The 25430-nt window shown below is 43.6% G+C and overlaps 2 protein-coding genes across 7 annotated transcripts; both read right to left on the reverse strand.

The window, feature by feature from the left end:
- Window positions 1-239: 239 nt before the first annotated feature.
- Window positions 240-7108, reverse strand: RABAC1 (Rab acceptor 1). Of its 3 annotated transcripts, none has more exons than XM_039352176.1 (6): window positions 6986-7108; window positions 5644-5743; window positions 4662-4874; window positions 3115-3212; window positions 1366-1467; window positions 240-719 (listed from the first exon to the last, which is right to left on the reverse strand). In XM_039352176.1, exons 2-6 carry the CDS (start codon window positions 5721-5723, stop codon window positions 631-633), a joined length of 582 nt encoding a protein of 193 aa, XP_039208110.1. In that variant the 5' UTR covers window positions 5724-5743; window positions 6986-7108; the 3' UTR covers window positions 240-630. The 3 variants fall into 3 exon arrangements, with proteins under 3 accessions (XP_039208110.1, XP_039208111.1, XP_039208112.1); XM_039352177.1 differs by having other exon boundaries at window positions 6896-7049; XM_039352178.1 differs by lacking the exon at window positions 6986-7108 and adding an exon at window positions 6590-6889.
- Window positions 7109-10563: 3455 nt separating this feature from the next.
- On the reverse strand, window positions 10564-22314 carry CNFN (cornifelin). Of its 4 annotated transcripts, none has more exons than XM_039352181.1 (5): window positions 22179-22311; window positions 14578-14682; window positions 12447-12577; window positions 11362-11498; window positions 10564-10714 (listed from the first exon to the last, which is right to left on the reverse strand). In XM_039352181.1, the coding sequence occupies exons 3-5, from the start codon at window positions 12568-12570 to the stop codon at window positions 10628-10630; spliced, it is 348 nt and encodes a 115-aa protein (XP_039208115.1). In that variant the 5' UTR covers window positions 12571-12577; window positions 14578-14682; window positions 22179-22311; the 3' UTR covers window positions 10564-10627. The 4 variants fall into 4 exon arrangements, with proteins under 4 accessions (XP_039208115.1, XP_039208116.1, XP_039208114.1 ...); XM_039352182.1 differs by lacking the exon at window positions 22179-22311 and adding an exon at window positions 21758-22112; XM_039352180.1 differs by lacking the exon at window positions 14578-14682 and having other exon boundaries at window positions 22179-22314.
- Window positions 22315-25430: the final 3116 nt, after the last annotated feature.

Genomic DNA, 25430 nt, shown 5'->3' on the forward strand with positions numbered 1-25430 from the left:
TTACTGACTCAACGATCCAGCTTGATGGCTTTCCTTGTCCTTTATTCCATCCCTAGCAGGCAGGCAAATGCAGCAGCCATGCAAAATGTCTGCGAGGCATTAATTTTGACGCATCCTTGCTGAACAAGTTGCAGACCTTGGGAGGAAACTTAGCAGAGTCATCAGGTAATGTAATGTTGATGTAATCCTGTGAGTCACTGCAACCTTGGCCAACACACGTTAAAAACACTCAAAAGGAGGTGTGGGCTAATGTCAGCGTTTTCTTTAATGTTACTGATCAAAGACATAAAGAGGCTGAATGCAGGAGGTTCCAGGCTACTGGGGAAGCGATGACGGCGTTTAAAAATCTACAGAGGGAATAATTTAATAGCAGCATTCTTTTATATACTCAGTGAAAAAGCTCATGGCCAGTGGGAATAAGAGGGGAGGAGATATCTCATATGTGAAGAATCAGAAATGGAAGGGCAATCTCAATAAGGTAGCCACTGAGAATTTTCAAGACTTGGAGGAAATTGCAATTTAAGCAGGCATATTGACATGGAATGAAATAGCAGCATTGTATACATAGGCAATGTAACAGCGATGGGGTAGGGGCGGGAGAGATGGATGGCGAGGACGTTCTCCAACTTTTTACACGGGCTCCATCTGCAGCTCATCGGTCTCCACGGATTCCAGTTCGTGGAAGGCGGCATGTGAACCAATGACGACCAACGTGGCGCCTGCAGAGAACAACAGAAGACACGATGGGAAAGGAGGCCACGGGGTGATCTCTCTCTCTTCCCCATCTAAGTCTTTCTCTTAGAGGCCCTAAGGATCTCTTAGGGCAAAAACTGGATGCACCAGAGTAGAAAGGAAAGATTCAGACACACAGATGGCATCGGAAAACCTACAGAGGAAATAAGAGGGCTGCAGTTCCTGAGAAGGAACTATTGTAAAGTTTAAGGTATTCGCCCCATTTTCAAAGAGAAGTCAGCATATGTTACCGAGTTTGGGAATGAAACGTGAGGAAAAAAAACCACCAAACTCAGAGAGCACCAAGGACCCCCACAGTCCTCCTCCTCCCTTTCTCCTCCTCCATTCTGCAAACCCCACTCCCTGATGGTGTTACCTAGTTTGGTCATGAAACGTCTGCAAGAAAAGCACCAAGCTCAAAGAGCACCAAAGACCCCACTGTCATCCTCCTCCTTCTCCCACCTTTCTCCTTCTCCTCCACTGTGCAAACCCCACTCCCTCCTAGCACTGATGATGTTACCTAGTTTGGTCAAGAAACGTCTGCAAGAAAAGCACCATGCTCAGGGAGCACCAAGGAACCCCCAGAACAGATGCGTGCTGTCCCCCTGGAGCGGCCTTTTCCTCTTTACTCACCCAGCACCCAAAAGACAGCTGAGCCGGCGCCCGCCAGCCAGAAGAAAGGAAAAGAGACAGCTCCAGCCAGACTGTATTGATGGGCTGTGCTGAGTTCTCGCCCTAGAGGGAAAGACGGTGAGTTAGAAAGCAGGCTGGGTTTCCAGGGTTTAAAAAAAAAAAAGAGAGAAGCTGGCAGTCTTGAATGTTCGGCTGAAGAGATGCCGGCCTTGAGGTCCCATTTTTGCTTTCTGTGGTTTAGCATCTCTACACAACAGAGTTGGAACCTAACAAAAGCAGGGGATTTTGTGCCAGACTCTGTTCTTGTTGGGTGCAGCACCATCTTGTGGCTATTTTGGGAAATGTAGCTTTCAAGGACTTGCTGACAAGAAACTATTTTCAAGTTAGCGATCTATCGTGTTTCCCCAAAAGTAAGGCCTACACCAGGGGTAGGCAACCTTGGCTCTTTTAGGACTCGTGGACGACAACTCCCAGAATTCCTGAGCCAGCCATGCTGAGGGGAAAGGGAGAGGTTGCCATGCTGAGCTATGCTGGCTCAGGAATTCTGGGAGTTGAAGTCCACCAGTCATGAGGGGGGCATAGTTCCCCCATGCTGGCTCAGGAATTCTGGGAGTTGAAGTCCACAAGTCATAAAAGAGCCAAGGTTGCCTACCCCTGGCCTACACCAACAATAAGCCCTAGCTTGATTTTGGGGGTGGGCCTAATATAAGCACTATCCCAAAAATAAGCCCTAGTTTTAGGGCGAGGCACACACCTAAAAAATCAAGCTAGGGCAGGGGTGTGGTGTGTGGAGCTGCCCCACTCGCCACGCACCCACTTACCTGGCAGCCAGGCCTCTCCTTGCCGGCCCACTTCTTCTTCTGAGGCCTCTTCTGCAGCCAGGCCTGCATTTCTCAGTCACAGGGTTTTCCGGAAGGCCTCTGTAGCCCAAAACCAAGCTATGGATCCAATCCGTACTTCGGTTCTGCAAGATCTCAAAAGCTGAGCACCAAGCTATGGATTGAATCGGTACTCGGCTGCTTAGGCCTTCTGGAAAGGCCTGACTGCAAAATGCAGGCCCGAATGCAGCTGCAGAACTTCGGCCCCAGAAGAAGTGGACCGGTTTGGTGGGGCTGTCGGTGCCAGAGGTGAGGTAAGGCCTGTTCTGAAAATAAGACCTGGTGCCTCTTTTGGAGGCAAATAATAATAGTAGTAGTAGTAGTAGTAGTAGTAGTAGTAGTAGTAGTAGTAGTAGTAGTAATACCTGGTCTTATTTTCGGGGAAACACAATATCTAATGGATGGATAGGAAAAAAAGCAGCCCTCTTTGTAGGAATATGAGCAGTCCCCAATTTAAAACCATTCATTTAGTTTCGAAGTTACAACAGCAATAAAAAATGACCAGTTTTCACATGTATGACTATTGCGGATCACATGATCAAAATCTGGATGCTTGGCAACTGGCATGTACTGATGACAGTTGCACTGTCCCAAAGCCAGGTGAACAACATTGTGACCTAGCTGTAATTCAGAAGGCACTGAGGGTGTGTGATGGAGTGTTTTTTCATAGTAAACATTTCCTAGCTATGGAAAACCTAAATATCTAGGCTATAGCTTCCTCGTTCCCTTACGTGCTAGCTTTCAACAAGCAAGGAGATGGGTGTTTCTTTTTTTAATTGTAGAAGGGTAGACATTAAATAAGAGAGAAAAAAAATAGAAATTTATGTTATTATTGCACATTACACTGTGGGAACAAAAGATTGTCACTTACCAAGCAGAACAAGCTGTGACTGTTGAGTCTTCAAGTACATGATGTAACACGCCCCAAAGAACACAGCAAGTGCAATCAGAAGTAATGGTGATGTGATGCTAACAGGCGAGAAGGAAAGACCAACGGGGTTAAATACATCATGAAACAACATGGAAGAACAAAACCAATTTTCTTGCTCGTTCCATGGAATTAAAGTTGAATTTATCACAACCTGGCTGAACCCATTACAATTAAGAATGGAAGACCTCTGTACAAATACACTACTTGTATATTAGGGTAGTGTATTAATTTCTTTACAGATCTTCCTTGGTGGCTATTTTTCTAAAAGCTCTACAAACTAAAATTCTATCAATCTTTGTGTCCGGGAACAAAGGGAATTATCTACTAGACCCTGAATGCTCCCTTGCATGACCGGGTGTAGGCCGTTCGTAATCTTTTTCCATGATGCATATTGTAGACAGAATTTTATCCAAACAAGCACTGAATCGGTGACCTTGCCAAGAAAAAAATAGAGTCAGGCATCTGTACCCAACTGAGATTACAACAAGATGACAAAATGCATGTGGTAATGTCACAATGCAAAGCTCTCTGGAGATACGTGCATCCCAACATCTGATGCAAGAATGTAAGTTGTCATTTTTGCTCATGACAAATGTGTTGTTGTTTAACCCTTCCTTATTTCCCTACACACTGATGCCTGTGGGCACAGACTGAGACTGCTTATCTCTTTGTGTCTCTAACTACAGGAGGGAGCTTAGGCAACACACACACACACACCCCTTCATTCTTTTCTACAATTATGTGCTAAAAGCATCTTCTTGAAATGCAAGTTTCAAAGAAGCAGAGTTTTGATTGCACCAAGATGCTTTTTCAGGAGGCAACTGGACTGTCTTGTTTTTTCTTTTGAAGACATTTCACTTCTCATCCAAGTAAGCTTCTCCAGCTTCTTGGATAAGAAATGAAACATTTTTAAAGAAAAAAACAAGAACATCCAGTTGCCTCCTGAAAAAGCATCTTTAGGGCAACCATGACCTGGATGACTGAGAATCTCCATAGACATTTTTTTTATTAAAAAGTTTTATAAGAATTACAATATCAACCCTCCCAACCCCCCCCCCATCTCCCTCCCCCACTTCCCAGAGCTGAATACAGGGTTACAAATATGATAATCATAATCTAACTAACATTACCAACTATATAAATAACCACATCCATAATATACTTTAACTCCCCTTTAACATAAATATAAACAAATTAAAAGTGAACATAATAATAATGAGAACATAAACAAGTTAATATCCTAATTATTAAACAATACAGTCCCCAAATAGTTAAACAATGCTAATACTAAAAGAATCTCCACAGGCATTTTGATTGCCCAGTTATGACGGCCAAAGGTGGTTGGTTTTTCAAGGGATTGCCTCTGGCTTCAGGAACTTTCACTGCACAAATGAAGGCCTGTGCATCCTCAGTGATGTTTGCAGCACCGAGTCGGGAGAATTTATCTCCACATACAAGTAAACAAAGAAGCCATCCAATCTACTCACAGGCAATAGACGATCAGTCCTAGGAAGACAAAGACGTAATTGCTCTGGAAATATTCCACGTTGTGGACAAGACGTTTACACAGTTCCCCCAAATTCCGAGGCTTTGCGAACCGTTTCTGGTCCAGGAAGTTGGCCCAGGGGCGAATGGTAGCCCGACGCTGTTCTAGCCATTCCTTAGCTGGGCCTTGGGGCAAAAGTGCTGGGATGTTGATCCTAGTAAGAGAGAAAGTCAGAAGGCCAGGAAAGAATTAGAAGAATGTTTTTAAAAATAAACATGAAGGGGAAAAAAAGTCCACTTGCCTTTTGAATGCCTCTTTGGGACAATCAAGACCTGGATGACTGAGTATCGCCATAGATACGTCAGTACCTTAGCTCTTTTTAAAAAGTAGTGTTCCAACTCTGAGGAAAACAGAGTTGTCCTCAGAGTGTTAAATTACAATTCCTCTTAAGGAATTTCACTCAGACAGATCGGCCATCGACAAGCACATAAAGATAAACAACATTTGTATACTATCAAAATGCCAAAAAGGAAACAAAAAGACCCAAACATCTCCTCGCCAGTTATCAACACCCAGGTGAGCAGAAATTAGCACCAAGATTAGCACCAGACCAACAATAAAAAAATAAAATAAACACTACCCCAATCAAGGAACTATCGACCCCGACAAACAAGCTAATAGTAAACAACAGTCCAAACAAGGAACCATAAATTCCACTCCCACCAATACTGACAGTGCAAGCCAAGTGCAAGTATATAAAATGAAAGCACACCCCTACTCCCTTCTAGTACTGATGATACCACCTGGATGGGTAATGAAATGTCTTCAAGAAAGCCAACCAAGCTCAGACAGCACCAAAGAGCCCACAATTCCTCTTGAGCCAGCATGCTTGTTTTTGTGATGGTTGGGGAGGATAGGAGTTGTGTTCAACATTTCTGAGGGTACTCAGCTGGGAAAAGCAAAATGATTTCCTCATAACTTACTTGTTGCTCATCAATGCTCCTGTTGTCTCGACCTCAGTGGCTGCATTAAACAGATGTTCTGGTCCAGTTTTACCAGCCATGGTAAATTAAGACTGAGAAGCTGGATAGAAAAGGCAGATATGGGAGTCAGACACAGCACTGGTTGGGTGAGGAGGATCAAAACCCACACTGAATCCCTCATGGCGTTATCCAGAGCTATCCAGAAGATCATTTCGTAAATATATTTAAGGCATAGAAGATCTTTGTTCTGGATATTGGAAGCAAGGATACTGCAGCAAAGCAGGGCACACATATAGCAGCCCACAGTAATGTCACTAGACAAGATCCACCCTCTTCCTTTACATACTTATACACTGCTGCACAGCAGACCTTCCAGAGTGACATCAATGCATACCCTCACCTGCTATGAAAGCACATCTTATTCCTTGCTTGCTGGCAAAACAACAAGCTTTGGCTCAAAGTCACCCAGCCAGTTTTCATGCCGAAGGTGGGACTAGAACTCACAGTCTACTAATGATTGGTCGAAACCCACCTCACAGAGTTGTGGTGGGAAAAGTAAGAGGGCGAAGGTATGTTGTATATGTTCACCACCTGAGTTATTTGTAAAAATAATAAAGGTGGATTCAAATAAATAAATACACACACACACCCCAGCTGCTTTCATGCCCAAGGTGGGACTAGAACTCACCATCTCCTGGTGATTGGCCCAAAGTCCCCCAGTTAGCTTTCAGTTCTATGGCAGGACTAGAACTCACCGTCTCCTGGCGATTGGCCCAAACTCCCCCAGCCGGCTTTCATGCCTAGAACTAGAACTCACTGACCCCCAGTTTCTAGCCTGATACCTGCACCCCTACACCATATTAGCTTTCTTCAGATAACTACACTAACACAACATATAAACTACATCCCATTATAATCTATTGTGTCTTAAGTAAATATCCCTTACCTTCTTTCCTTGCCCTTCCTCTCTCTCTCTCAAGCTCACCCTCTTTTAGAAGCAGCTAACATGGGCCTCTCACGGGCTTTATCTGGCCAGCGCTGGACACTGGATACTACCATACGCCCCGCCCTGGCACAAATGGTGCCTTCGCCCCTCTCAGGAATGAGCCCACCGCCCCAACTCCAGACCCAGCTCCTGGTGGGGCTGTCCCTTGGCTCCAGCTCAGGCAGCATCGGGTGTGTCCCCCATGTTTTGGTCCGCAAGCCGGCAAAAAGAGCTTGGCCGCCCCGTCCCTTCCCAGGCATCCACGACCTAGGACAAAAAAACAAAAGGGTCCCTCCGATGCTGCGCGGTCCAGTCTCTCCTGCATCCGGGGTTGCCCCTGGCAACAGAACCTCGCACCTCTCGTCGCCCCCGGTCCAGCTCCTCGGCGGAAGCGATCGGTCTGCGTGGCAAGGGAAGGGAGGGGATAGAACGCGGATGTTTACTTTCCGAGGCGCGGAGCCTACTGGGAAATAGAGTCTTTGTGCTCAGCTCAGTCATTTGCATAAATAGAGGCACGGAGCCAGTTTTTTTTTTTTTCCCTGTTGTTCTATACCAGGGGTAGGCCACCTTGGCTCTTTTATGACTCGTGGACTTCAACTCCCAGAATTCCTGAGCCAGCCGTGCTGAGGGGAAAGGGAGAGGTTTCCATGCTGAGCCAGGCTGGCTGAGGAATTCTGGGAGTTGAAGTCCACGAGTCATAAAAGAGCTAAGGTGGCCTACCCCTGTTCTATACGATCGTTTTTCCTTGCATGTAAAAAACAAAAAAAAGTGTACTTATCGTGTATAATGCATAACAGAAAATAACAGGAACCTGCTGTGCCCCCCTCTTAGTTTGGAAGCTATGCTGGCTGAGGATGATGGGTAGTGTAGTCTCGGACATCTGCAAGTAGTACAGACCGAGATTTGTCATTGCTACAGCCACGGTTAGCAAGGATATTCCAGTTGGCTTGCTTTGGCGAACCACACATTTTGGTTCCTGAGTTTTTCACTTCCTATTCTGTGTCCTGGTTAAATAGTTACTAGCTTTCAATCTTAAATTCAGAATAAACACATCAGTCGTGCTAAAAGAGTGGCTCCATTGGGTTGTTAGTTATAATCCTTGTTTTTATAAGGCTAGATGTCTGCATGGCTAAGTAAGCAAGTGGTTTTGCTTTACGTTGTACAAATTCAGCCAATTGTGATATGGTTAGGAATAACTTGTTGTCATTTGCCAAGTCAACAAATAAAACCCATTTTTTTATTTCTGTCACTGAAATCCAGAACAAAAACCGGTTAGGCTTTGTGATTCATAACTTCAGGAGGGACATTGTAAAAGAAGAACTATGTTAGTTTATAGCAGCGTTTCTAAGTTTCCAGCTTTAATATGTACAGATCAACTCTCAGAATTTCCCCTCCAGCCATGCTGGGGAATTCTGGGAATTGAAGTCCACACCTCTTAAAGTTGCTGAAATTCAAAAACAGTGCTCTATATTAGAGCAACAAAAAATTGGAAGAAGTTTGATAGCTTCTTTTTTACAAATTTTATTAAAAGGCAGAGCTATATCCTGAACTGTATCTCTCGTCATCAGATGCCAAACGATGTGTAAACTGATGGAGGGTTTAAGTTGGGGTGAGATTGGGCCTCAGAAGAAACTGAGACAGGCAAAGACTGGAAACAGAAGCAGTAGCAAATCTTATGCTTCTACCTCAAGGGTGCTCAACCTTGGTGACTTTAAGACCTGTGGACTTCAACTCCCAGAATTCCCCAGCATATATCTGGCTGGGGAATTCTGGGAGTTGAAGTTCACAGGTCTTAAAGTTGCCATGATTGGACACTTTGTTTCTACTAGTTTTCTTCCAATTTCATGCCAATCTAGGCCCAAGGATGGGTGGATAGCACAGTAACTACACTCTGGGAAAAGGCAATAATCAAAGGAACTCACACCCTGCTTAAGACCCCAGCCTTAACACAAGAATACCCCAGCAATCAATGCTCATAATGGAATTTATGAGGCATGACTCTAATACAATGCAGAGTTACTTAGTAAACTTCCCTGAACTCAGCGATGTTTACTTCTAAATGCATATTTTCCTATGATAAAGGCTTAGACGACAGATTTTCAGCCAGCAGAAATGTAGTTGCTACCTTTTTTAGATATGCAAACGTATAGATATAGCCATATCCATCCATCCATACATACGTATAGCTATGCAAATTCTGTTTAGGTCTTGCCTTGACTTCCTTCCTGTCACTGAGCCCTCCTTTTGAGACCAGGCCTGTTTCAAGAGTTCTGCTTTCTTGGGTGGTTAGATGAGGTGGGTCCTTACAGTTGCCAAGGGTCTGAATTTTGATCACGTGACCCACGGGGATGCTGCAACAGTCATGTGAAAATGGTTGTAAGTCACTTCAGTGCCATTGTAACTTTGAACGGTCACTAACTGAAATGTTGCAAGTCAAGGATTACTTGCACTTGCAACTGCAGAAGAGAACCTCTGTCTGTCCCACCAGAGCAGATAAGTTAGGCCTATTGCAGATCCCTTCCCTGAAAGATTGCCACTTTGTTAAGGTGACCAACTTTTTTATAATGAAAAGGAGGACACAAATAAATTGAAGAAAAAAATATTGTAAATAAAAGAAACATGTTATTCATTGCAACAATAATACAGACAACTTGCATGTGCAAAGTTTGCCAGCCGGGTGTTTTGGTGCGTTCAGCAGCAATTCCTATTGGCTTTCGAAAGCCAATAGGGGGAGTAGCACAGCTCATGCAAAAGTTGAAAAAAAAAACCCATCAAAAAACGGCCGGAATGCTGTTCTGAGCTTTCTATGAGGGAAAAAAAAAGCCCTGTCCTAAAGGAGGACAGTTGGTCACCTTAATTTTGTGGGACATCTCCATTGAATGCTTTCTCCATTATAACCCCCACCCTATGGAACTCCCTCCCCCTTGACATTCGACAGCCCCCCCCCTTTATCTTTCCCAAGACACTCCACGCCTGTTCTTCTCCCAAGCTTTGAAATAAAATGAGGTCAGAACGGGATAAGAATGTGGTAGAAGTGTGTGGTTGTGGCACCAGTTTGCATTTTAATTTTTTTATCACTGCTGGGTTTATTTTTTTAAATGTTTTATATTGTTTTGCAAATTAAAAGCTGTCAAGAATGGTTTTAAGATGGGCAGCTGCATGAATATTTTAAATGAACAAAGTCAATAGTGAGAGAATAATGTGTGAAAGCACAGAGCTATTTGGTTGAAATGTTCACTTAGCCAGAAAAATCAGCTGATTTCAGCACATTTAGTGACGTTTCACATTACCAAGCAGTCAGAAGGAATATAACAGTTCCCATTTCCAAAAGTATTATTTTAAAAAATTCGCACAATCTTAGATCCAGATTTATTTATTAGGGCATTGATTTCAGGGTGGAATAAACATAAAAATCCCTGTTACTGAATCTTCTTGCAAGAGCATAGCTCTTTTGTTAGCATCAAGAGGCCGCTGCATTCAGAATCTAGTTCACCGTAGGATCTCCAAACTTGGCAACTTTAAGATTGGTGAACCTCAACTCCCAGAATTCCCTAGCCAGCACGGAAGAATTCTGGGAGTTGAAGTCCACAAGTTTGAAGACCCCTGGTTTAGGACTATCAGATCCACTCTGCTAGATTTTGGATGGTGATCAGATGGCCAAAGAGAGAAAGAAAGCAGCTAGAAGATAACTTTGTATTTACTCATCATTATATATGATTCCTGTAATTTTTTTCTTCTTCTATGTTTTTTAGTTTTATATACGTATATCATATGTGTGTGTGTGTTGGTGCGTATTCTTTTCTGTAGAATTTTGCATTTGCAAACTTTTGTAAGCAAAGAGGCAGGAAAATTAATTCCGCTGTAATTTTGGGTCGTCTTTCTTTCTCACTTCAGACCTGTCAGCTCTAGCTTTGTTCCCCCCCCCCCCGCCCCTGACTCATTTCTTCAACTCTTCCTTCGCTTTCTCCAGAGTGAAGACCGGACACTTCTTCTGTCTTCTCAATTCCTGTTCAGCTCTCTAGCCATCTGACAGAGACCACACAGCATACAGCAGGACATGACCACCCAATCGTCACAGATAGACCCCTGAGTGGACAACAAAGCCCTGGGTTAAAATGGGAAGTCAAATTCATGATGAGACTCAAGATGGAGAACAAGGAAGGAGGGGAGGTGACTTCCTCTTTTGTCTCTTTAAGGCAGGGGTGTCAAAATCAATTTCACTGAGGGCCGCACCAGCATTGCGGTTGCCCTCAGGGGGCTAGGTGGGTGTGGCCAACTGGGTGGGTGTGGCCAACTGGGTGGGTGTGGATGGGGTGGGTGTGGCCTACTGGGTGGGCGTGGCCAGCTCTACATCGTTTACGTCAAGGATGCCTGTGGGGGCCTGGGCAGGAGTGGGACAGATCTGGGGGTCTCCGGCAGAAGGGGGTGGGACCGGGGCAAGTGCCAAGGCATGGTCCACTGGGGCAAGTGCCAAGATGGCCACCACAAAATTGTACATTGGCTCCTGGCCGGCCTGGGCCAGGGCCAAGGCAGCAGGGGCCATTCCCTCACTGTTTCCAGGATGGCTTCATGGGCCACATGCAACCACTTTGCGGGCCGCATCTGGCCCCCGGCCCTTGTGTTTGACATGTCTGCTTTAAGGGAAGAAAAAAGGCATTGTCACATCTGGGTTACAGCCGCCGTCTTTCCCCCAACTCCGTTTGCGTTTTTATTTTTGATGCTCCGCCTTTTACCTGAATACCGTATTTTCCACGCACTCCTGTACGGAGAGCGATCAGAGACCCTGGCAAAAATGGGAGACAGCAGGATTCCCCAGCTTGTTCCGAGACCCGACAGGCAAGGACGCAGGGTATAAAAGTGGCACAAAGACCTGGAGGAAAGGAAAAGAAAGGGTGAACGTCTCTCAAACTCCTTGAGAGACCAATAAAAATGGCCGATGACTTTTATCCAAGGGGATCAGAGTCTGGAATTCAGGCTATAGTCCAGGGGTACCTAAGCTGAGGCAACTTTAAGACTTGTGGACTTCAACTCCCAGAATTCCCCAGCCAGCCCCTAAACAACCACTAGTTCGGTGACTGTTTAAGTCAGGGGTAGTCAAGCTTGGCTCTTTTATAACTCATGGACTTCAATTCCCAGAATTCCCCAGCCAATCACTAAACAGCCACTAGTTCGGTGACTGTTTAAGTCAGGGGTAGTCAACCTCCCAGGAATTCTGGGAGTTGAAGTCCACGAGTCATAAAAGAGCCAAGGTTGACTACCCCTGGTTTAAGTTACAAGGGCACTGAAAAAAGTGACCATTTTTCACCCTTATGACCATTGCAGCATCCCCATGGTCATGTGATCCAAATTCAGACGCTTGGCCACTGACTCATATTTATGACGGTCGCAGTGTCCCGGGGTCATGTGATCCCCTTTGGTGAACCTTCTGACGAGCAAAGTTAATGGGGACTTTAGTAACTGCGTTGTTAACTGTGGCGATTCACTTAATGGTGGAGAGAACGTTTGTCAAATGGGGCAAAGCTCACTTAACAACAGTCTTGTTTAGTGACCAAAATGTCGGGCTCAATTGTGGCTGTAAGTCGAGGACCACCTGCATTTACGATTTGGGCAAGGGCATCTGCAGTAGGTTTCCCCCCCCCCCAAAAAAAGCCAAAATGCAATTCGCAGGAAAGGAGCAGAGTTTTAATGGTGCATTTGTGGCTACTGTCTTGACATGTTTGACCCCTTTGTGGAGACCCCAGGTCCTTGCTTTTCCCACCTAAAGCCTGGCAACAAGAGATCCCCCATCTTTGCTCCCCAAAATGCTTCCGTTACTCACAGATGCCCATGTCAGAACAGCAGTCACACAGCTCCGAATTCCAGTTGCCTTGATTATTGAAGGTGTAGCTGGTGCCTGCAGGTTGTGGCTGAGCATCAATGATCACCTCTGATTGATAGGCCATGTTAACCCTAGGGAGGAGGAGGAGGAGGAGGAGGAAGAGGAGGAGAGGAGGAGGAGGAGGAGGTGGAGGAGAGGAAGACCAATTATTTAATGAAGAGAAGGACGAGGGGGGACATGATAGCAGTGTTCCAATATCTCAGGGGCTGCCACAAAGAAGAGGGAGTCAAGCTATTCCCCGAAGCACCTGAAGGCAGGACAAGAAGCAACGGGTGGAAACTAACCAAAGATAAAAGCAACCTAGAACTAAGGAGAAACTTCTCGACAACGAGAGCAATTAACCAGTGGAACATCCCGTCTCTAGAAGCGGTGAATGCTCCAACACTGGAAGTTTTTAAGAAGAGACTGGACAGCCATTTGTCTGAAATGGGCTAGTCCAGGGGCAGGCAACCTTGGCTCTTTTATGACTCGTGGACTTCAACTCTCAGAATTCCTGAGCCAGCCATGCTGAGGGGAAAGGGAGAGGTTTCTATGCTGAGCCATGCTGGCTCAGGAATTCTGGGAGTTGAAGTCCATGAGTCATAAAAGAGCCAAGGTTGCCTACCCCTGGTATAGGGTTTCCTTCCTGAGCAGGGGGTTGGAGTAGATGACCTCCAAGGTCCCTTCCAACTTTATTATTATTATTATTATTATTATTATTATTATTATTATTATTATTATTATTTTGATTACCCCATCAGCTCCAAGAAGTCTTTGGGTCTTGAGTAGCTAAGCAACAATTTTCCCAACTGGCAGCCTTTCTTCCCCATCCCTGCAGCACTAAACATGTGTTTATGTCACCCTTGCAATGCAGTCCAGATACAAAGCACGCCCATAAGGATTAGCTCCAACCTATGGGTAAAAGCTCCTTCTGAGACATTTGCCAGGCTCCCAACTCCTTCTGCAGGCTAAGCTGCCTCTTAGTCTTCAGCTCTCCCAGTTGTCATTCCCACATACCTTTACATAATACTGGTCAATAACGACATTTACCGTTGTACCATTAAAGAGCTCGTGTATAGATTTCTTCAAACACAAGCAAACTAGGGTGTCCCCTTCTCCCACCCCTCTCTCTTAGCCATTTATATCCCATCCATTGTAGGTGGATCAGGAATGAGCTACATAGTGCCATCTTTTGAGCTTTGAATTCGATTGCAATAGATGCTTTGGCACATATAATAATAATAATCATCATCATCATCACCATCATCATGATAAAGTTGGAAGGGACCTTGGAGGTCATCTAGTCCAACCCCTGCTCAGGAAGGAAACCGTATACCAGGGGGTAGGTAACCTTGGCTCTTTTATGACTCGTGGACTTCAACTCCCAGAATTCCTGAGCCAGCGTGGCTCAGCTTAGAAACCCCTTCCTTTCCCCTTAGCATGGCTGGCTCAGGAATTCTGGGAGTTGAAGTCCACGAGTCATAAAAGAGCCAAGGTTGCCTACCCCTCCCTGCCCTATACCATTTCAGACAAATGGCTGTCCAGTCTCTTCTTAAAGACTTCCAGTGTTGGAGCATTCACCGCTTCTGGAGGCAGGTTGTTTCACTGGTTAATTGTTCTGACAGTCAGGAAGTTTCTCCTTAGTTCTAGGTTGCTTCTCTCCTTGATTAGTTTCCATCCGTTGCTTCTTCTCCTATCTTCAGGTGCTTTGGAAAATAGGTTGACTCCCTCTTCTTTGGGGCAGCCCCTGAGATACTGGAACACTGCTGTCATGTCCCCTCCTCGTCCTTCTCTTCATTAAACTAAACTAAACTTCATTAAACTAAACATTAAACCTCTCTTCATTAAACTATGGACAGCGAGCGCTTATCTTCAACTCCTCCAAGCATTTGCGTCTTCACCCAGAAAAAAAAAGGATGCAGGAAAAGAGGTTGCTGCTTTAAAGAGATGCTGTTAGGCGCTCGTTCTAAAGCATCTAGTGGCAGCTGAATTGAAAGTTGCACAGCCATGTTGCAGAGTTTTTGTGTTCTCTTCTGGCCTGCTTGCCCTGATTCTTCCTGTTGGATGGGATGGGAGTGCCCCTTCTACTCACTATAAAACCACGCGAGTGAACCAACACAATCAAGAGTAGCAGAAGCTTGGAACCAACTTCCAGCAGAGGCAGCGGATCAATCACCAGTAACTGAGTTTAAGCACGCTTGGGATAATAAACAAACAAACAAACAATAATTAAAAACAATTCACTAAAAAGAAAATTTTTAAAAAAACCAAATAAACGCAAAGGGCAGACTTAATGGACCGCTAGGCCTTTTTCTTGTGTCAGTTTTTTGTGTTTCTATTGTGTGGTGTTTTTTTCCCCCCCACGTAACAAAAACCATTTGCAGACTTTGGTTTGATTTTCCTTAATGGTTTAGGAGGACATCCACCGGGTGCAGTCCAGCTAGCAGAGAAGATGGCCACAAAGGTGTGATTAAAACTCCACCTATTTTTTAGGCTTGCCGCAATTCATACCTTCTTCTGCCTTTTCTGCCATTTAAGGCTCTTCTTCTTTTCAGAGATTAGAATTACTTTCACCACACACACACACACATAGGGCACTTTGTGACAGCTGATGGGAATGGGCAGGTTATACACCCTTTGTATGGCCACAAGGGAGATGCACGCGACAATTCAGATGTGCCTGAGCCTCCCCTGGCATTGCTATTCAGACCATGGTGTGGCTTTTGGTCCGTTCCCATGGGCTCTTTTTTTAAAAAAAAATTCTTCTCCTCAAGGGACATGGGAAGTTTCTGAGAGAACAATCCTATTTGTCCCCAGTCCATCCCCATGAATATTCTGCGCAAGGCAGTGCCCATCTTTCTCCGAATAGGACAAGACCTCAATTGTAAAAATGTACGTTCATCAGGGAAAGACTTTGAGCCAACAACATTCTCATGCCAGCCAAGAGAAGCTGATATTCAGAGCAAACGGACTTGAGCAGGAAAAAAAAAATCACATTCTCAGAGCTATGACTGTGAAAAGGAAGCGCCTATTTGTTTTAATTGTGTATTTTGCGGTAGCCCCGCTGTCAATCTGGAGGCGTTTGGACAGCAATCAATTAAGTTTTGTTTGTAATAAAACCAAGTGACACAGATGTACTGACGTATTTATTCCCCTCCACCTCTCACAATGTGGGACAGGTGGACCAGCTGCTGGTTAAGTTCATGTAGGATAGATCATTCTCTACCATTTCTGGTTTTTTGTGAGATGCTTTCAAATCATGCATGCCAAAACAACAGACAAGTTTTTTTCCCCTCATGCCATCACTCTGCTGAACACCTAATTCCCACAGTACTATCTTGTCTCTAAATATACCCAATAATATACTATTATCCTTAGCTTTTCCACTACCTTCTCTTATTGATATCATTATTATTATTACTTTGATATTATTATTGTTGTTGTTGTTGTTGTTGTTATCTCTGTTTTGCATGTACACTGAGAGCTTATGCACTGGAGACAAATTCCTTGGGTGTCTAATCATAGCTGGCCAATAAAGCTCTTCTCTTCTCTTCTCTTCTCTTCTCTTCTCTTCTCTTCTCTTCTCTTCTCTTCTCTTCTCTTCCCTTCCCTTCCCTTCCCTTCCCTTCCCTTCTCCCCTCCCACCTCTACTCTACTCTACTCTACTCTACTCTAAATTATATTATATTTTACAAACAGTATTCTGTCTGGGTTTAAGCACTACACCAGTCTCAACTTCTGTTTTAAAAAAACCTCCTGTTTTATTTATGTTGCCACATATGGTACTGAAATAAAACTTAACCTGGTTTAACACGATGGCTTATCCAATGCATCCAAGGACAACACTAAGGCTTACACAATAGCATAACCCATAAACTAAACCAGGCCATTTTAGCTCAGCCTGGTGGGTTTTATGAGCTTCGCTAAATTTCTTTGCTAACCAGGTAAATGATGTTATGTAGCTGATGTCACCCAGTTTGGGTATGAAACATCTGCAAGCCAACAATCAAACTCAGAGAGCAGCACCAAGGACATCTTAGTATCCTAGAATAGTGGTTTGTGAGCCCAAGACTTCCCTCTACATCACTGGTTCTTAACCTGTGGGTTGGGACCCCATTTGGGGTCGAATGACCATTTCACGGGGGTCACCAAACAACGCAGTCCACCATTTTTTTCCCCTTTTCCTTAGCTGTGCTACTCCCTTTTATTCTATTGGCTTTTGAAAGCCAATAGAATAGACTCTCTTGAATCGAGTCTAATTCTATTGGCTTTCAAAAGCCAATAGGAATTGTCCAGGCTGTCTCTGCCCTGCTGAGCCCGCCAAAAGTCCCATTCTGCAAACGGTGCTGCACCAGTTGAGTAGTCCTCGACTTACAACCGGTTGAGTAGTCCTCGACTTATGACTGGTTGGGGGTCACGGCATTAAAAAGGTTGAGAACCACTGCTCTACATCCACACCTAACACCTTTTTGCAAATCTGTAGTGGTCTCTCCTCCAATGAAATGTCAAGTGCTTATGGCGTGGGACCTAATCAGGTGTCCGGTGGTTATCTGAAGCAAAAGGGATGGAGAGCAAGAGAAAATGGAAGGCTGGCGCTACACCCTGAAGGGAGGGCCACCATTTCTTGGTTATCAAGAGTTTTGCTCATGCAGTGCTGATAAGTTTCATAGTTTCTGCAAATAATTTCTCCTTCCATTGACCTCTCCCCAGAATAAAAGCCAGCGTGGTACAACAGTGAAGGTGCTGGACTGAAGGGATCAGATTCCACCCTATCCACAATCCGTAGGAATGAGCAATACCATGATAACAGTATCCAGATAATGTTTCGTTTCTTGGTCGAGATAGTCCTCCATTTATGACATCAGTGGGGATCAGAATTTCCATTGCTAAGCCAGGTAACAGAAAAACAGACTTGAAAGGGACCTTGGAGGTCCTCTAGTCGAACTAGGTGATTGTTAAAGCAAGTCACAACTGATTGTATGATCTTATTTGCCACAGATAAGTGGATCGCCGCAGCTGCAGATTCAGGAAACGAATCCAGCTTCTTCCATCGCCTTTGCTGGTCGGAAGGTCGCAAATGGCGATCACGTGACCCCAGGACAGTGCCACTGTCGTAAATACATGGTTGCCAAGTGCCCAAATTTGATCACATGACTGTGAGGAGGTTGGTTGTAAGTGCGAGGAACAGTCACAAGTCACTTTTCTCGCTATTGCAACTTCCGTCACTTGATGAATGATTGTATGTCGAGGACTCTCTGTCTGTATAGGTAGTCCTTGATTTACGATCACAGTTTAGCCCAAAACTTGTGTTGCTAAGTGAGACACTTGTTAAGTGAATTTTGCCCTATTTTATGACCTTTCTCGCCACAGAAGCTAAGTGAATCACTGCAGTTGTTAAGTTAGTAACATGGTCGTTAAGAGAAGCCGGCTTCCCCATTATCTTTGCTTCTCCGAAGGTCGCAAAAGGGGATCCCGTGACTTTGGGACGCTGCAACAGTCATAAATACAAGTCAGTTGCCAGGCCTCTCAATTCGTGACCACGAGGATGCTGCAACACTCGTAAGTGTGAAAAACAGCCATAAGTCCCTTTTTTCACTGCCGTTGTAACTTTGAATGGTCACTAAATGGACTCTGGTAAGACGAGGGCTACCCGATCTTAGCCTGCTGATGATCTGAACTTTGCCATCCCAGAATTTTTCCAAAGGGTGCTAACCTTTGAATTAGGCCCTGCTGCCAGGATTTCACCAAACCTGAAGTGGTAAAATCTGGCAGGTGGTACCAAACTTCACCACACTTGGAATATTGCATCCAGTTTTGATCACCACAGTGTAAAAAAGATGTTGAGAATCTAGAAAGAGTGCAGAGAAGAGCAACAAAGGTGATCAGGGTACTGGAGGCTAAAACATATAAGGAACGGCTGCTGGAATTGGGTATGTCTAGTTTAAGGAAGAGAAGGACAAGAGGGGACATGATAGCAGTCTTCCAGTATCTCAGGGGCTGCCCCAAAGAAGAGGGAGTCAAGCTATTCTCCAAAGCGTCTGAAGGCAGGACAAGAAGCAACAGGTGGAAACTAATCAAGGAGAAAAGCAACCTAGAACTAAGGAGAAACTTCCAGACAGTTAGAACAATTAACAATTAGAACAATTAGAACAATTAACCAGTGGAACAACCTGCCTCCAGAAGTGGTGAATGCTCCAACCCTGGAAATTTTTAAGAAGAGACTGGACAGCCATTTGTCCGAAATGGTATAGGGTTCCTGCCTGAGCAGGGGGTTGGTCTAGATGACCTCCAAGGTTACTTCCAACTTTATTATTATTATTGTTGTTGTTGTTGTTGTTTCTCTCCATGATCCCCTACTGATCTCTACAGCTCAGATTTCAGAGAGAACAAAAACCCTCTGATCATTCCAACTCTCTCTCTCTCTCTCTCTCTCTCTTTTGGGTTTCTTTTTAATTGCTCACCAGTAACCTTGTTTTGGGAGAAATGAATTCATGAAGATATATCTGTTGTTGTAAGAGAAAACCCCAGGCTACAATAACCAAGTTAGCCTCCAAGGTTTTATGAAGAGAAAGCCCAGTTGGAATCAATGGGAATTAAACATTTAACTGGCCTTTGAATTGCCTGCAATTGATGAGCTTAACATCCAATCCTAAAAACGTTCCGTGGAAAAGAAATCCCATTGATTTCAAGGCAAGCTGGCATCTAACTTGCACATCGCCCTTCAGCGCCGTTGAGGGTTTTTTTTGTTCGTTTTTTTCTGTTTTTGCATTTGTAGTGTGGTTTCTTGGCAGCACCAACTGACAGGAAGGCAGTCCCTGGAAATTTGCCTTCAGCTTCCAGTTCCGCTTTTTGTTTTTAAGAAAACATTTTTTGCAGACTTCGGGAAAGGCTAGCGTGGTCTTTTCCCATTCTCTCTTGCTACCGTATTCGGTAGATTTTCCTACCGTCCTTTTTTGGCCACAGGTAAAACTTAGCCAATTTGAATAGCAAAGGTGTGCTAATGTTCACCAGCTAGATACCGTGACTGGGATGACTGAAAATCTCCATAGACATTTAGTTATGTATTTGGGGACGAACACACTTGGAATAGTGTGGAAGTAGGAATGGATTTTCAGGAAAAAAAATATTGCAGACTACAGGATTCAGGTGACCCTGAGGGCAGAGAAAAACCTCTAAGTCAGTGGTTCTCAACCTGTGGGTCGGGACCCCATTTGGGGTCGAACGACCATTTCATGGGGGTCGCCAAACAAGGCTGTCCGCCATTTTTTTCCCCTTTTCTTTGGCCACACCCTTGGCACCCGGTGATGTATAAGTGGTTGGGGGTCACCACAACATGGGGAACTGTATTATGGGGTTGTGGCATTAGAAAGATTGAGAACCACTGCTCTAAGTGGCCTCATGGACTCTCAGGAAGAGGACTGACTGACCACAAGGAAGGTAAATCCTTTCATTCTCCAGCCTTCTTGGATGAGAAGCGAAACTTCTTCAAGGAGAACAAGAAAGTCCACTTTTTGAAAGCATTTTTGGGACATCCGCTGGATAGTTTCTAGGCGCGTTTTTCTACTTTTAATACAGGTTGTCGTTGACCAGGGGTAGGCAACCTTGGCTCTTTTATGACTCGTGGACTTCAACTCCCAGAATTCCTGAGCCAACCATGCTGAGGGGAAAGGGAGAGGTTTCCATGCTGAGCCACGTTGGCTTGGGAATTCTGGGAGTTGAAGTCCATCCATCTCCGAGTGGCCAAGGTGGCCACAATACAGGCCTAGGCCAGGGGTGGGCAACCTTGGCTCTTTTATGACTCATGGACTTCAACTCCCAGAATTCCTGGCCAGTATGGCTCAGCATGGAAACCTCTCCCTTTCCTCTCAGCATGGCTGGCTCAGGAATTCTGGGAGTTGAAGTCCACGAGTCATAAAAGAGCCCAGGTTGCCTTCCCTTGTCCTTGACTAACCACCTTTCATTTAGCAACCATTCAAAGTTACCACAGCACTGAACAAAAGGGACGTATAATGCATCCTTGCCCTTATGACAGCATCCCCATGGTCATGTGATCAAAATTCAGACACTTGGCCACCACGCCAGCCTTTAACAATGATTGCAGCATGCCAGGGTCCTGTGATTCTCATTTCGGGCCTTCCCAACTAGTTTCAGACAAGCAAAGTCAACGGTGGAAACTGGATTTCCTTAACCACCATGTTAGCAGTTAAGCACTGCAGTGATTCACTTAAAACCATGGCAAACAAAGGTTGTAAAATCAGTCCTAGCTCACTTTAACTGTCTTGCTTAGCAATGGAAAGTCTGGTCCAATTGTGGTCATAGGCTGAGGACTACCAACTTGACAAAAAAAAGTAAACGATATTTTCCCCCTTTTCTTGATGGTGCAGTTCACTTTTTTTTCTTCTTTAGATTGTCGTGAATATTAGAACAAGGCCAGGACGCCATCTCTCTTTTTTCCCCACCCCATTCATTAACACAGCAGAATTTGAACCCAAGTTCCAAATTGCAACTCTATTAAATTGGGCTGTTTCCCTCTCTAGGTTTATTTCTCTTCCAAGGCATCCAGAGCGAAATTTATTCTTGTTCCACAAGCTTCTTTCCAGCTCCATCTGGTATCATAATGGCTTTACAAGGACCGCCAGTCATTCTGTGTTAATACCCAGCACTAAATAGATCCTCGCCCTTCTGCAGAGTTCTCCCCCCACCCTAACTAACAGCTAATCTAATCTGACATAGTCCACTTTACAGCCTCGTCCAAAGCAGATCAAGTCAAGGTATCCCATTGAACAATCATGCAGTTTGTTTAGCTTCATGTCGCATGACGAGCAATTGTGGTTTGAAAGCCACCCTTTATGGCTAGGGCGTAGATACAACCTTCTCGCCACTTTTTATAGCCGCCAGCCTGGAAATAATATTTCTTCCAACCAAGGCTAAAATTTCAGACCGACATGGAAGCTTTCATCAAAAGAATTGCGCTTTATAGTCAGTGCAAAAGGCCTGAGATCACAGTACATTCCAAACTAAGATTAACAAGATATAATTGTTCTGTTTCCATGTCGTGGTAGACCCATATCACGACGTAAGATGGCTCTGCTCGAGTCCAGCTGAATCCAGTTTTCCCCCAGAGAGAAGACTGATTAACCCCAGTCCAACAATCAAGTAAACAATACCCTAATCAAGGAATTGCCAAACAAGCTAACAATAAATAGCCCAAATAAATAACCTAAATAAAATATAAACTAAAATATGAACGGAGAGCAAACTCCACTCCTTACTGGAACTGATGTTGTTCCTTAGTTGCACGTCTGGAAGAAAATAACCAAGCTCAGAGAGCACCAACGACACCACAGTAAGCTTTAAAGCACTCAACCCTTTGTCACCAGTTCCTATCCTATCATTCTTCTCTTCACAATGGATCCACCCCTTCCTTATTCTTCTTTCTACTATTAACCTACTCCCAAAAAAACCCCACCCTCACGTGTCGTTTCTAGTTTCTTTTAACATAATAAACTACAAACCATCCAGCCCAATTTAACCAAAAGTAATTTATGAGCTGGAAACAAAACACACAATTCTAGAAGGCAGCCCAGAGACACCTCAAAGTTTTCGTATTTATTCTCCCGCCTGGTCCCAAAACTTGGCACCCACAGAGGAATTGCAAACATTTCCACACGGGCTTCCTGTACATTCTCTTACCTGTATTTTTTTTAAAAAACCAAAACACCGAAACCTCAGATTTTTCTGTTGACCAGCTGTCTCTAGTCAAGAAACTTGGTTCCGGCAAAGACCAGCTGTTATATAAACTTTGTTGCTAGGGCGGAGAATGTCGGAGGGGCTGTGCTCAAATTGAATTGATAGGGAAAACATGAGTAAACCAGGTGGGGCAACTATGAGATGGTGAAATGTTACCTTGCCAAAGAAATGGAGTTAATGGGTATGATTTAGAAAAAAAACAATGTTGATTTTTCAAACAAGGAAATACAGATAATAAGACTATACTATATTAGACTAGACTAGACTAGAATAGAATAGACTAGAATAGAATAGAATAGAATAAAATAGGAATAGAATAGAATAGAATAGAATAATGGAATGGAGGAATAGAATAGAATAGAATAGAATAGAATAGAATAGAATAGAATAGGACTAGGAATAGCAATAGGAGTAGGAGTAGGAATAGAAAAGAATATAGAATAGAATAGAATAGAATAGAATAGAATAGAATAGAATAGAATAGAATAGAATAGAATAGAATAGAATAGAATAATAGACTGGACTGGACTAGACTGGACTAGAATAGAATAGAATAGAATAGAATAGAATAGAATAGAATAGAATAGAATAGAATAGAATAGAATAGGGAGGGACCTTGGAGGTCTTCTAGTCCAACCCCCTGCTCAGGCCGGAAACTCTGTACCATTTCAGACAATTGATTGTCCAGTCTCCTCATAAAAATGTCCAGTGTTGGAGCATTCACAACTTCTGGGAGGCAAGTTGAAGTCGTCCTCAACAATTCGCTTAGTGATTGTTCAAAGTTACACTGGCACTGAAAAAGGTGACTTATGACTGTCCGTTGAGTCTGGATCGGTCCTGTTTAGTCGCGGTACCAAACCAGACAGTTCTCGAAGCAGAGATGACAAACCGGAAGGGCTGGATCTGCTACTAGGAGAAGATGATTGGAATAATAAGTGAGATTTTTTAATATATATATACATTTATACATTCTGGCAAATGTATAAATGTTGGATGTTGGGATCACTTATTGCACTGATTCTCCTCCAGAACCTGCAGGGATATTAGGAAGAGATTGATTTCACGCCAAAAAGCAGCCCAAAAGGAAAGTCAGAATGTAATACAGGTAGTTTGGGACTTACAACAGTTCATTTAGTGACCGTTCAAAGTTCCAATAACAAAAAAGTGACTTTTCACACTTAACGACCGTTGCAGCATCCCCATGGTCATGTGATCAAAATTCAGACGCTTGGCAACTGGCGTGTACTTATGACGGTTGCGATGTCCCGGGGTCACGTGTTCCCCTTTTGCGATCTTCTGACAAGCAAAATCCGTGGGAAAGCTGGATTCATTTAACAACCGTGACCCGAACTTAACCAATGTGGTGATTCGCTTAACAACGGTGGCGAGAAAGGTCGCAAAATGGGGCAAAGCTCACTTAATAAACATCTCGCTTATCAACAGAAAGTTTGGGCTTAATGGCGGTCATACATTGAGGACTACCTGTACGTAGAATAAAGGAATAATTTGGGTCCAAGGGACAGAGAACTTTATCTCTGCGATTTCCACCCGACCCCCTTTTAAAATAAAAATAACTTGCTTCTTCTCGGAGAGAAAAAAGCTACCGGGTCTACAGGTATCATGGTTGCTTCTCGCTGAATGATGCAAAGAACACTTCCCACACAATCGCATAATTTTTGGCCAGCCTGGAAATATCGGCATTGCGGTTTGACGTATTTAGAGGTTTGAGAAAGTTGCGCTCAGCTCCGTATTCTGTAGCGGTAGGTAAATATTTGCCAAGGCAAATCTTTCTTTTCCCATTGCTAAACTTTCTGGACTTTGGATTCTCGACGTATGTGGTGGAGAGATCAGCGGCAGAGCGTGTTTGCTCAGGGATGCAGAGAGCAAACATTAAAAAATGGAGAGAGTGACTACTCATGGATTAACTCAGGCTAATTTTCTAGATTTGCCTAACACAGAAAGTCATACATGGTCCCCGACTGAGCTGAAATCAGGCCCTCAGCATCAACTGACCGATTCTGTTTAAGCTATGGGTCCATCTAGCCTTCGACTCACATGGTCCTAAGCCCATGTCCTTGCTGGTCAATGTATGTATGTATGTATGTATGTATGTATGTATGTATGTATGTATGTATCTATCTATCTATCTATCTATCTATCTATCTATCTATCTATCCATCCATCCATCCATCCATCCATCCACCTATGTACCTACCTTCTATCTATCATCTATCCTCTATCATTTATCCACTATATTATTAGATCTACCTATCTATCTATCTAATATTATTAGATCTACCTATCTATCTATCTATCTATCTATCTATCTATCTATCTATCTATCTATCTATCCACCTATGTACCTGCCTTCTATCTATCATCTATCCTCTATCATTTATCCACTATACTATTAGATCTACCTACCTACCTACCTACCTACCTACCTATCTATCTATCTATCTATCTTATCCACCTATGTACCTGCTTTCTATCTATCATCTATCATCTATCATTTATCCATTATATTATTAGATCTATCTATCTATCTATCTATCTATCTATCTATCTATCTATCTATCTATCTATCTATCTATCTTATCCACCTATGTACCTGCTTTCTATCTATCATCTATCATCTATCATTTATCCATTATATTATTAGATCTATCTATCTATCTATCTATCTATCTATCTATCTATCTATCTATCTATCTATCTATCTATCTATCTACCATCAGAATAACAGAGCTGGAAGGGACTTTGGAGATCTTCTAGTCTAACCCCCAGCTCACGCAGAAGACCCTGTACCATTTCAGACAAGGGGCTGACCAGTCTCTTCTTAAAAACCTCCCATGCTGGAGCACCCACAACACTGGAGGACATGGGAGTTTTGGAGTCTATTTTTGTAAGTCACTGGTCAGGTAATTCTCAATTTATGGCCATAACAGAGCCCAAAACGTCTGTTGCTTACAATCTTAAAAAAAGAAAGAAAGATAAAAACAATACAAAACCTAAAAGGCCTAAATAAAACAACAATCATTAATACTGTGACTGGAATTATTAGAGTAAAAAACCAAAAATAGCTCCCAAATACCAACTCCAGATTTTTTTTAAAAAAAAATTTAAATTGTGGAATGAGAAGGCCGATGAGAAGGAATGTAGAATGCAGGAGCCCAGGGCTTCTGTTTGGGGTGT

This window comes from Crotalus tigris, unplaced genomic scaffold (assembly GCF_016545835.1).
Source record: "Crotalus tigris isolate CLP2741 ecotype Arizona unplaced genomic scaffold, ASM1654583v1 scf7180000018413.2111637, whole genome shotgun sequence".
In the NCBI taxonomy this organism is placed as follows: Eukaryota; Metazoa; Chordata; class Lepidosauria; order Squamata; family Viperidae; genus Crotalus; species Crotalus tigris.